The sequence below is a fragment of the Ascaphus truei genome, chromosome 3 (genome assembly GCF_040206685.1).
Source record: "Ascaphus truei isolate aAscTru1 chromosome 3, aAscTru1.hap1, whole genome shotgun sequence".
NCBI classification, from domain to species: Eukaryota; Metazoa; Chordata; class Amphibia; order Anura; family Ascaphidae; genus Ascaphus; species Ascaphus truei.
This window is the reverse complement of record NC_134485.1, coordinates 43,982,961-43,996,280: the sequence shown is the minus strand read 5'-3', so window position 1 is coordinate 43,996,280 and position 13,320 is coordinate 43,982,961. Positions and strand designations below refer to the sequence as shown.

The 13,320-nt window shown below is 39.1% G+C and overlaps 1 protein-coding gene across 12 annotated transcripts in view; it reads right to left on the bottom strand.

The window, feature by feature from the left end:
* The window catches only part of ROBO2 (roundabout guidance receptor 2), a 1,224,910-nt gene extending 1,219,481 nt beyond the window's left edge, over nt 1–5,429 (bottom strand). For 3 of the 12 annotated variants that reach the window (XM_075593978.1, XM_075593980.1, XM_075593987.1), the window contains exon 1: nt 4,676–5,428. In XM_075593978.1, coding sequence (XP_075450093.1) covers nt 4,676–4,799 — 124 coding nt within the window. In that variant the 5' untranslated portion in view covers nt 4,800–5,428. Of the gene's footprint in view, nt 1–4,675 lie in introns of all 12 variants that reach the window. The other 9 variants (XM_075593982.1, XM_075593983.1, XM_075593979.1 and 6 more) reach the window with 4 other exon arrangements.
* Nucleotides 5,430–13,320: the final 7,891 nt, after the last annotated feature.

Genomic DNA, 13,320 nt, shown 5'->3' with positions numbered 1-13,320 from the left:
CTTCACACAGCATCTGTTATGGTGCTTTTTAATTGATGTTTGATTATTTAATCATATATGTATTCTTTGTATTTTCTGTATGTCCACTGATATAGGGAGTGACGTGTTGCAGCCAATCATCCATTCAATTACCTACAGATGGGGTTTAAGGTTCACCAGAAAGATGATTGGTAGCTGGCTCAGATCACCCCCTATATGAAGTTGGACACTTTGCATAGACAGCACTCTTTGAAAAAGTCCATGTCTGGACGAAACGCGTAAGAATGATCATGCTGATGTTTGCTGCTAGTTGTCAATAAAGTTTTTTATATACATACCTTGGCTGTGGAAGGTGCTGTGAACCACAGAGCTACCTAACTTTTTCTTCACGTGTCAATGCCTTGACAGTCCGCGGCACACTGCCTAGCAGTCGGTAATGGCCCATCGCGATTAACACAGCAGGGGTCTCTGCGTCTGAATGGAACTCGCGCTGTGTGAATCCTACCAGGCTGCACCTGTCTGTAAGAGATGTGCACTAAAAGTGAGACTGAATCAGTCACTCTACCTGCGCGCCTCTAGTAGGTGATCGCATGTCTTTTATTTTATTTTAATACCACAGTACTGAAGCAGGGGGTCTACGGAGATGAATCGCATTAATTTCAGGTCCGGGGTCACCCCACGCCCCTCACATTTGCATGAAATAAGATGTGACTTTTTTCCCCCAACATATGTGATTGTAACCCTTCCTCTTCACCAGTTTATGCTCTTTATCTCTGGACCCTGGTCTTCAACTAGTTCTCCAAAGGGACAAGATCTGAAAACATTTAGTAGAGCTGACACAAGCTTATTGTAATGTAACTTTAGATACATTTAAAGACTTAACAATTGTTATATTTCAAAAAGTTGCAAGTATCTATACTGTCTGTACCATATATATTTGCATTAGTTTAACGTACAAGTGAGTTGCCGTGTGAAATACTGGACCGACAGTAGCTGCCTAAGCAACTACTGTAGTATGAAATTAGCCGGAGCAAAGAGTCTAAGGGCCACATTAAAGCCCTTCATTGGTCTGGCAGCCTGGGCAGTGACATATGGGATCACCATGTTATTTATTACTCGTCCATCTATTCTGGACATTCTAAAAATGAAGGGAGGCAGGAAGAGAGAGAGGATTATCCAATCACTGCTCAGGGATAGATGAGTGAAAATCATTCTTTTGTGCACCTTCTCCTTCTGTAGCAGTGAGTGGAGCCTCTAGGGTCTTTGGTGGTGAGGTGACCTTTTTGCATTGATGATTTCTATTTGATTAGCAATGGAAATTAATGTATGAGAACCAGAAAGACCAGTCAAAAACCAAAGGGCAAATCTTGAGTTATGGTATGTTTTACACGTTTAAAATGTATGTGTAATAAAGTCTCCTCTTTGCAAATGTTTACCGAAATGACAGAAAATGAAAAGTGATTGTGGTGAAGTTAGTTTGATGTTGACAGGAATAAGAGGACCACAGTGTTAGTACACAAAAATATATACTACTGTAAATATAAATAATGCATTCTGTCACTGACCTATCGAGAATAACTACAGAAAACGTACATACAGTATAAAAAAATTATTGTTTAATATGGTCTTCACAAAATTGTGACAGACCTGCCACTGCACAAACTTTGATTAACTTGCCATTTATCCACAAATAATTGCAAGTAAAACAAATTGCATATTATTTTTTCCATCCGTTAATTTACTTAAAAAATGTAGACACAACCCAGTATACCACGTATATTTGTCAGTAGTTACAGAAATAATTCTTATTATGCATTTTACAAAAACATAAGTAATTGTTTTAACTTTATAATCAGATGAATAATAAATATTTATGTTTTTCAAAAGTTAGGTTTTATTTTTCATGACATTATATTATATTATGGAGAGGAACAATTAAATATTTTGTTCATTCTAGAACCAGTGAAGTATAGATATAAACATGTAAACCAAAACGTATGAAACTCAGGACACATTAAAACAATTATACAATGCCAGGTCACTACAACAAAAATCCCCATTGCAACTTATATAATCAAAAGTGTAATAAAAAATGTTTACAATAAATCACCAGATTAAAGGAGTATTTATTTCTAAACACTATCCCCATGTGAAAAAAGGTACCTACAGTACTGTACAGCTGTCGTCATTTTGAGTCTTGACGTAGTGGGTTAAGCCAAAATGGCTACTTTATGGTAGAATACTTCTAAAGGGATTATTCTATTTTTTCTATATACTCCGAATTGACCATTCAGTCTGTTTTAGGATGAAAATCCCCATTGACTTCAAAGAGAATTTATGTCCAAAAATGGTCTGAATGGTCTCTTTGAAGTATATAAAATAAGCCCACAAGACTTTTATATGCAAAATAAGATTGTACCAAGCAGTATATATTTCTACTTTGTCCATTAAACTTAATTTATATATGGTGTGCTATTCTTTTTTCTTATCAAACTGCAAGTGTTGATTTTGAAAGGCTAAGCAACAGAGCAATCCTTGTAGTTTACATAGAAATGTGAATACATACTGTATACCAGTTGGTTTGGAAAATAATGTTTTCCACATTTGGTTCACACTTACTAGAAAATCAATAAATAATACTTTAGAATGACAAAGTTGTTTGTTTCCCTATGGCTTGTTGTATATAGATACGGTGGGATTTCATCTTTAGCCTTATCCTTCATCCTTAGCCTTGGCCTTATTCTAAGTATGTGAAGCTCCTCCCAAACCCACCCCATTACATATAAGCTTTCCCTCTCTATCAGACCAATGGAAATATCCCCTTTAAAATCCTAAACAAAGGTAGAATGCGTGAGAGGTCTTACATCACCAAACCTATTATTACTTATCATCTTTTATCTATACCATAATGTGCTAACCACACACAAACTAAAGTTCTAGAAGCAATCCCCCACCACCCCCCAACTCATTTTTTTACCCCTATTTTATTTTACAGGAGGGGAACCGAGGGTAAGGAGGATCCAACAGAGCTGAACTGTGTTATGTTCAGCTTTGTGTTCCCGAGATTACCAATGGCTGCCAAATATCTGGCCAATAGGAAGCCTCAACATCATCGGTTGCAACTTCCTATTGGCCGCCCATTTAAGTCATCTTTAAAAAACAGAACGTAATAGTAACTTCACTCATAAGTATCTCGGAAATCAGTTCTGTAGGACCTCCGAACCTTTAAAAAACAGGTTGGCAGTTAAAGGGGATTGCTGCTTTAAGTCTATGTGACCATAAAGACATTTTGTGAAACCCTAGTTGCATTTGTACAATATGTTTTTTTAAGATCAGAGACCCCAGATATAAAAATGAATATCACACAATGATGACTATTGAAAAATGAGACCATATGGGGTGAGTTTTATTACAGCTACATATTATACTGTATATTAGATTTCGGTAGTATGTGATAAATCTAACGGTTTGAATGATACGACTTACAGTACCTGTAGATCATAAACGTAGTACTGTTTTACACATCATGTGTTTTGTATGCACAGCTGTAGAAAAGAACTTTCAAACCTACTAACCAATTTGCGGGTCTAATGTTTTACTGCACCTATATTACCTTTGCCCTAGCAGTACAGGCTAAGTGGCTGTTGGAACTTGTCCATGGAAAGTAGGTGGAAGATTTGCAGTGCCCTAATGCAACAAAGGAAATGTAGAAAGGGAGGGGTTGAATGACTCCTGCTGGGATGTTGCTATAAATTATTTAAACTTCTTTTTAATGTTGATGGTTCCTCTTTAACCTTAGATCACAACACTGGTAGTGGGCGGAAACCGAACATGCTACCATAAAAAGTGAGATTAAAAACCACTTGCAGTGAAAGATGTTGCAACAAAAAAACGATGTGTGTTTCCAATCAATAATATCTAGAAACACAAACACACTGTCCAAGACCTGGCTCTATAAGACCATTTCTGCATACAATGTAAGTCTTACAGTCCAAGTGCTTTCTTTGTTTTCAATGCTATTATTACCCTTGCAACAGTAATTTAAGACATGCTGTAGTGGCAAAACTTTATCATCTTACATGTTCTAGTGAAATGACACCTTATTTTTGCTATGTTATATTTCAGACATTACTTAAGCTGACTATGATACTAACAATACAAAGCATTTTCTCATCTTTCTACATGCAATTATTTTAATAAGGTCAATCTAATTTACCTTTTATAATCAGATCAGTGCTAGAATATTAATATTTTGGCATTAGACTAGAAATTCACGGCAGGTCATATCTTTCAAACAATAAAATAAAGCATTCGGATTGAGCACAACATTCTAATTCCATAAAGCATGTTTTGTCATAACATTTATAGTGCACATTTACTACTGTACCATACATGTAATGGGAATCTGGCCGAGCTTACTGGAACTGACAAATCCTATGCATGATTGCATCCACAATCAGTAAACTTAGACATTGCATACATTTATACCTAGAAAATATTTCTGACATCCATCACCTTAACCACAAATGAGAAATGAATCTGTGAATTATAAACCATTTGCAAGAACTCCACCAGAAATGTAAAAATATAATTCAATGCAAATTCAGGATATTATAGTATCCACTCATACAGCAAAGTTTAAAGCCAGTAGTGGTAGCAGTCACTTTGTATTCATTAGAAAACTTTTCTCACTTACCACCTTTCCAATGTTTTCCTTTGGCTCGACTTATCTTGCTCAGAGTTGCACCATTGAAGAATAGCATGAAATAGAAAATAAGTTCAATAATAGCAATTTTCCTCTGTTTCACCGGAGATAGCATTTCCAAATGTTCATTTCACACAATTTCTTGCATCTTCTTCTTTCATTCCAGTGTCTCTTTGCTTAGAAAGCAGTCATTAATCATTGAGAAATCAGAGGACAGAGTTGCTTTGCCATCCTTGTGTGTTGAAGTAATATCTCAAAGATGTAGCCCTGAGGAAAACCACATTTCTCACTGCTCCTGCTTTCTATCCTCAACACACAGAGAGCAGACAGTAGCCACCGCTGCAACTGTTATGACTGCAAAATCATTCCTCCTCTTCACTTTGGTTACATTGAGGATATATTCCTTTACTTTCAGTGAGAGATTGATTTGAAAATAGAAAAACAGTAATGTCTGTGTCCAGCAGAAAGAAAATAAAAATATGCCAGGCTTGTGAGAAAAAAAAGATGAGAAGCAGTTGTACTGACAGCTTTAAGCTTTGCTGTCTGATCCTAATAGCCGTGCAACCAACTAAATAGCTCTTTTAAGAGTAATAAGGCTTCAGTAAAAGCTGGTGTCTCTGCCACTTGGGTAGAAAGTGCAGGGTTTAAAAAATCACCAAGGACCCTGCATGAGATCAACACAGCAACGGAGTCCTGGATCAAAATGCTAAGGTCTGAACAGAGTATGCACAGAGGGTATTATTTCATCTCTATTGTGTGGAGGTGGATGCTATCATATATTGTAGCATACAAATGTTCAAGTCATTTAACTGTATTGTATTAGTGTTTTGGGTTATTTTGTGATGTAAAAATAGAATTTATGTTCAGTATCTTCCATGCAGGAATAATTTATGGCACCCTTTAAAATATTTATAATACAGAAAAAACTACAAGCTTGTTCTATTATATATTGCATGAAAGAGACAAGATAAGAAGTCATCCGAAGCAATAATGTTCTGCGCTCCGTCTTTTACATATTTCGTATGTTAGATTATTACACTTATTTTCAGATTACATAATGTTTCATTTCCTTACGATATCAATCATTTCTAGTTTGTATATTTTAACAGTTGATTTTAGTTTAATAACAACAAAAGTTGCAGTGTAAACCATGTAAACTTGCATGCATGATTGCCTTTATTTTGTCATGTGTAACTGTTCTCTTCTGTTTTCGTGTTACATTTAACCATTCAATGACAGAGCCAAGGGACACATGCGGCATATTGGTCTGCTATGTAATGCATGACTGTTAATGTTTAAATATGCTTGTCTAATTTAGCAACACCTGTAGGAGCTGGATTAAGCTGAACATGCCCCGTCATATTTTATTTACCATAGTAAACTTTTTTATTTAATAAAATAAATCATAAAATAACACATTGGCCCAAATTCATTAAGTGGTGCTATGGCATAAGATATCTTCCACAAGTGCATGTGCTGTAAGGTGTGTGATGGTATAGAAACAGTTTGTAAAGTATAGTACTTCATTAGCCATTTTCTAGCACCATAAGACACTGCATGGCCATTTACAAGGCTGGGCTGCAAGCAGGGGCATAGCTAGGACTTTCTCTTCTTGGTAAACATGGGCCATATGGCTAGATTTACTAAAAGTCTGCATTAAAATTTGTCATTAAAAAATGGGATCATTTTTAGACTTTCCGCCATTCAGTAAGACATTTTTATTCATAAATGTGTTGCAATGTTAATTCCCTTTAGCATATTGGAAAATTATATTAACTCAGCATTAAATAGCATTAGTGATAAAATTTACTTATTTAAATCAGTGTTCATCAGTGTTAGCAATGCAATTGTGAGGAGGGGGTGGGGGAGATGAGAGATATTATGTTTCTATCAAAACCCTATGGCAAACATTTATTTAACCGCTTTAATGCCTGAGACTTCCAATGCATTGCAAATTAATGCCTTCAGGCATAAATGGGTTAACATACACCATAAAACAACCAACAAATAAAATACAAAAAACAGAACATTCATATGTAAAAATATTAAGCCTTTAGTAGCGCAGGTGGCTTGATAGTCACCGGGTGACTCATGGCTAGCTGGCCACTTGGTCTTCTGAGAGGTTAATATATGAATACATTAAACATTGTTAATATACCTCTCTCCCTGCATCTCATTATGCCCTCCATATTGCTTTTTCTGTTTGCTGTTTTCCCACTCCTTTGTAAACTTTTCTGTTCTCTGCAACTTTCCCACCCTCCTATCCATATCTCTTCCTCCCTCCTTCCTCCCTCCTTCCCTCCACCTGTCTGTTACGAGACACTGCACCACTATTTACACACCTCTTTCCAAACAACTTCTACACCCTCAGTAAAAAGCACCCCCACAAATCCTCTATTCACCTTCTCTCTCTCTCTACTGATAACCTTTTTGCTGCTGGGGATATCTTTCCTAATCCTTGACCCAGCCGCATACACACCTACTCTCACCCACGCCTCCATGCCACCTCTTTCCCTGCTAATGGTGTTAACCTAACTAATTTAATACCAACCAACCTTAAAATTCACATTGCAAAAGAAGCATCGCAATAGACTGTACTCAAGACTACTAGCCACACTCATAATCACTCCTACCAACCATTGTGGGCCAAGCACTGCCAGTATACCCTCACCTGCTGTGTCTGTAAGTCCACCAACATCCCATTTAGATTGCAAGCTCTCTGGGGCAGAGATTTCCTTCCTATCCTATTGTATAACTTTGCTGCACTTATGTATTATAATAATTCCATGGTCTGTATTGTCTATGTGAAGTGCTATGCACACTGTCGGCGCTATATAAATAAAGATATACATACTTAATACAAATGTAGCATATGTTCTCCTCCCCCCCCCACTTGGAGATTATGGCTATGTGACTGCCTGGTGTGGTGCCAGGAGAGATGAGTTTCCTGCGATGGTGTGGGGGTACGGGGCAGACTTGTAGGGATCCTTCTTGTTCTGTTCTTCCCGGTGTTAGTGCCTCCAGACATAGGGATCTTCAGCATGACTGAAGGGGGTCCCCACTATGACAATCATTATTCTCATTTACCTCCCTCCATACAGACTGCAGCGGAGCCAGAAGTACAAAAGAGGATGTTCTTTATTTCAGTAGCCACTACTGGTGTTATTGCAGCGTATGCTTAAATTGGATAGGGTGGATCCCTGGCTTATGAATGGTATGGGCCTGTGGGTAATGATGAGGCCTGGCTGGATTAGATTAGTGCCTCAGCCCATAAGGGCTGAGCACATGTCTCACTCTCGGCCGGGAGGAGACACTGCAAGCTCCTACCCCATGCAGGGGCAGGCTGGAACCAACTCCAAACACTAACTAACTCAAGGTCTCATCCCAAAGTGGCTGAACTTAGCTATAATTTAGGCACTTCCTTCCTGCAGCTCAAAGAGGGAGGGCCCAGTATCTGTACCACCATTGGCTATCACAGATCCCTGTGTCAACTCCACTACTGTCACTCAGGAATTCAGCATGAGGAGGGGAAAACCCCATAGGATAGCCTATCACGTTCTACATCTTATTAGAACCTACATGACAGGGGTAGGTAGAGAGCTACCTGGACCAGCCACTGCTATACTCTCCCGTGAAACATCCAACGTTCTCGCTTGGATCCAAATGTGGGTACCATCCATCCACCTGATTTCTGCAAACAATTATAGGTTATAGCAGATGTACAAATAACCTCATACTGTACACAGTTACTAACCTTTTAGCATACACTGATGACAGTGATGATATTCAAAACCCTCACATAGGGCCTCATGCAGTAAGCCCCGATAAGGCTTTTTCGGCATTTTATAGCCGTTTTTTGCCCTCCTGATTCAGTAAGCCCCGATAAGTGGGAATTATCGGCAACTTTTCTTGCGAAAAAATTTTTTTCGCCACCCGGCTGCCGATAAGCCACTTATCGGGACTTTTTTTTCCCGCCTGAATTCAGTAAGCCCCGATCAGCTTTTTGGTGCTGATCGGCAGGCCAGATTGGAGATTTTATGGCCAATCCAGCCCGCCAACTAAAGTTGGCAACTTGCTGAAGGAGAAGCATCGGCAAGGGCGACACTTAGGAAAAATCAGCCCTTTTTCCTGCCTGTGATTGATGCCGGGGGTCTCCGGAGCTGATACCCGCACCGGAGCCCCCCGGCATGCATCCGAGGCAGGAAAAAGGCATTTAAAAGCCACTTCATTACCTTAGCGGCTAACCGCTAAGGCAATGAAGGGGTTAACCCACCGTGCCAGCGTTATTGTGGGTAGCGGGGATGGGTGAGGGGGGTATTTGGCCCTGGGTGTGAGTTTAGGACTTGCGGGGGGGTTGCGAGGGCACTTAACCCCTTCACGACCGTAGCAGTTAATACCGCTACGGTCCTGAAGGGGTTAAGGCCTCCCGCTACCCACCCGCAAGCCCTAAACTACCACCGTTGGGGCTAATACCCCCACTAGCCACAATATTAAAAAAATACACACCCCAGCCCCACAATAACTACATAAATAAATAATTATATTATATATATATATATATATATATATATACCCAACAACACCTATACCCCCCTAACATACTGTATAGTAATTGGTACAATGACTATTATCCACAAAAGGATAATAGTGCAGTTGTCCATTTACAATACATACACAACAATAAAGACTTTAAATACATATAGCACTCACCCATGTCCCACTGCCACGATGAAGGCCATCCTCATCTTCATCCTGCCCATGCCCCATCCGCTTCTGCAAAACAAACACAAGAATTACAACATCCAAATTAATGTCCCCTAACCCCTTAATCACCATAGCGGTTATTAACCGCTACAGTTATTAAGGGGTTAAGCCACCATCACCCACATACCCTCCCCCACAAAGCCCCCCAACCACCCTCACCCAATACCCACAGGGGAGTCCTACCAAATACCCTTGGGCCTAATACCCCCTCCCCCAGCACATACAGTACAATAATGTGCCAAATAACTATTATCCACATAGGGATAATACATTATTTGGCCATTATTAAACACATTCAATAACGTTAAAATGTAAATAAAATTGTACTAACCTCATCAATAAGAAGTCTCCGTCGCCAGCATCATCCTTGGGGTCCGTTGCCAACATTAGAATTAGCCACAACATTTCAATATCATTAACATAACACTGAACCCCTTAATCACCTTATCGGGTACTAACCTGAAAGGTAATTAAGGGGTGAAGCCATCCTGCAATGCCTACAACAGTTATGCATAACATCTTCAGTGAAATAAAAACCAATTGCCTAACCAAATTCCATTTAATCATTCAATCTGTAGGCTCACATGCCTCATAAAACATTGCATTTACAGTGTATACATGTAGCATAACATGTAAACTGCATGTACACGCTGCAAATCAATGTTAACAATACAATAATGCCACTCAAATCGCCATACATCACAAGAAGTATATTATTTAATACAATAAACTCACCATCAATGAATTACCACACATCAATTACATCCCTAAACAATTAAAATACCATCCATACCAATTACACTATGAACTAAAGCTATCCTAACAGAGAACCACTTCAAAACATAGAAAAAAGTACACCAACAAATACAATATACTAAAGCAAGGCTTTCCATATCCTATTGTACGGCCTGGAAGCCCAAAACTTACATCTGTCTAAAAATAAAATACATTTAGCACACATCAATGCATAGCCACAATGATTAACAATACAGAATTAGAAGCTTTAACAACACTATCATTTCTTACCCTGTATATATATCTGTACACATACATACAGACATACATACAGTGGGAAGAAATGATATGCATTATAAAAAATGAAAACATGAAAAAGCAACACAAAAAACAGTTACATTAAGTACATTTCTTTATTTAACTTACCATTACTTGCCCCCACCGACTCCCGTTGATCAGCTTACTCACGAACCAATCCACGACACCATCCACGACACCATCCAGGAACAAATCCACGACACCATCCAGGAACAAATCCACGACACCATCCAGGAACCAATCCAAGAACAAGTGCAGGAACCAATCCAGGAAGCAAGCCACGAAGAAATCCAAGAAACAATCCACGACACGATCCAGGAACAGGAACCCATAAAAGAAAAGAAAAAAACAAATTAAACATTAAAATAATAAAACATGACAATCAAAGGTTGTACTAGTTTTATTCTTAGTGAATCTGTATTACAATACCTTGTTCCGGGGTCTTCTTGACATCCGGTGCCACGCCCTGGTCTTCAATCTTCAGGAGGAGGTCCGTCCTCCTCGGCATCTGCCTTCAAAATGAGACGACATAGGCTTTTATAGGCCTATGACGTCACATTTGTCGTCATATGGTTCCCACGGCCCTGATTGGGCCGTGAAAACCATGTGTTTTGGCCGATGTAAAAAAATTGATGACGTCACTTAAAGGCAATGCCAGCACAGCCAATCAGAATGGCTTTGCTGCTATTGCCTTTAAGAAAACGTCATGAAATGACACATGGCCGGACTCACATGGTAAGCCAGCCAATCAGAGCGTGGGAACTCCATCCCTACTCTGATTGGTTCAAGTACCATGTGAGTCCGGCCATGTGTCATTTCATGACGTTTTCTTAAAGGCAATAGCAGCAAAGCCATTCTGATTGGCTGTGCTGGCATTGCCTTTAAGTGACGTCATCAATTTTTTTACATCGGCCAAAACACATGGTTTTCACGGCCCAATCAGGGCCGTGGGAACCATATGACGACAAATGTGACGTCATAGGCCTATAAAAGCCTATGTCGTCTCATTTTGAAGGCAGATGCCGAGGAGGACGGACCTCCTCCTGAAGATTGAAGACCAGGGCGTGGCACCGGATGTCAAGAAGACCCCGGAACAAGGTATTGTAATACAGATTCACTAAGAATAAAACTAGTACAACCTTTGATTGTCATGTTTTATTATTTTAATGTTTAATTTGTTTTTTTCTTTTCTTTTATGGGTTCCTGTTCCTGGATCGTGTCGTGGATTGTTTCTTGGATTTCTTCGTGGCTTGCTTCCTGGATTGGTTCCTGCACTTGTTCTTGGATTGGTTCCTGGATGGTGTCGTGGATTTGTTCCTGGATGGTGTCGTGGATTTGTTCCTGGATGGTGTCGTGGATGGTGTCGTGGATTGGTTCGTGAGTAAGCTGATCAACGGGAGTCGGTGGGGGCAAGTAATGGTAAGTTAAATAAAGAAATGTACTTAATGTAACTGTTTTTTGTGTTGCTTTTTCATGTTTTCATTTTTTATAATGCATATCATTTCTTCCCACTGTATGTATGTCTGTATGTATGTGTACAGATATATATACAGGGTAAGAAATGATAGTGTTGTTAAAGCTTCTAATTCTGTATTGTTAATCATTGTGGCTATGCATTGATGTGTGCTAAATGTATTTTATTTTTAGACAGATGTAAGTTTTGGGCTTCCAGGCCGTACAATAGGATATGGAAAGCCTTGCTTTAGTATATTGTATTTGTTGGTGTACTTTTTTCTATGTTTTGAAGTGGTTCTCTGTTAGGATAGCTTTAGTTCATAGTGTAATTGGTATGGATGGTATTTTAATTGTTTAGGGATGTAATTGATGTGTGGTAATTCATTGATGGTGAGTTTATTGTATTAAATAATATACTTCTTGTGATGTATGGCGATTTGAGTGGCATTATTGTATTGTTAACATTGATTTGCAGTGTGTACATGCAGTTTACATGTTATGCTACATGTATACACTGTAAATGCAATGTTTTATGAGGCATGTGAGCCTACAGATTGAATGATTAAATGGAATTTGGTTAGGCAATTGGTTTTTATTTCACTGAAGATGTTATGCATAACTGTTGTAGGCATTGCAGGATGGCTTCACCCCTTAATTACCTTTCAGGTTAGTACCCGATAAGGTGATTAAGGGGTTCAGTGTTATGTTAATGATATTGAAATGTTGTGGCTATTTCTAATGTTGGCAACGGACCCCAAGGATGATGCTGGCGACGGAGACTTCTTATTGATGAGGTTAGTACAATTTTATTTACATTTTAACGTTATTGAATGTGTTTAATAATGGCCAAATAATGTATTATCCCTATGTGGATAATAGTTATTTGGCACATTATTGTACTGTATGTGCTGGGGGAGGGGGTATTAGGCCCAAGGGTATTTGGTAGGACTCCCCTGTGGGTATTGGGTGAGGGTGGTTGGGGGGCTTTGTGGGGGAGGGTATGTGGGTGATGGTGGCTTAACCCCTTAATAACTGTAGCGGTTAATAACCGCTATGGTGATTAAGGGGTTAGGGGACATTAATTTGGATGTTGTAATTCTTGTGTTTGTTTTGCAGAAGCGGATGGGGCATGGGCAGGATGAAGATGAGGATGGCCTTCATCGTGGCAGTGGGACATGGGTGAGTGCTATATGTATTTAAAGTCTTTATTGTTGTGTAAGTATTGTAAATGGACAACTGCACTATTATCCATCTGTGGATAATAGTCATTCTGCCCATTACTATACTGTATGTTGTGTATTGCTGCTATGTTTATTGGGGGCATTTGTCCCCAATAAACATGCTACTATGCGTTAACCCCTTCA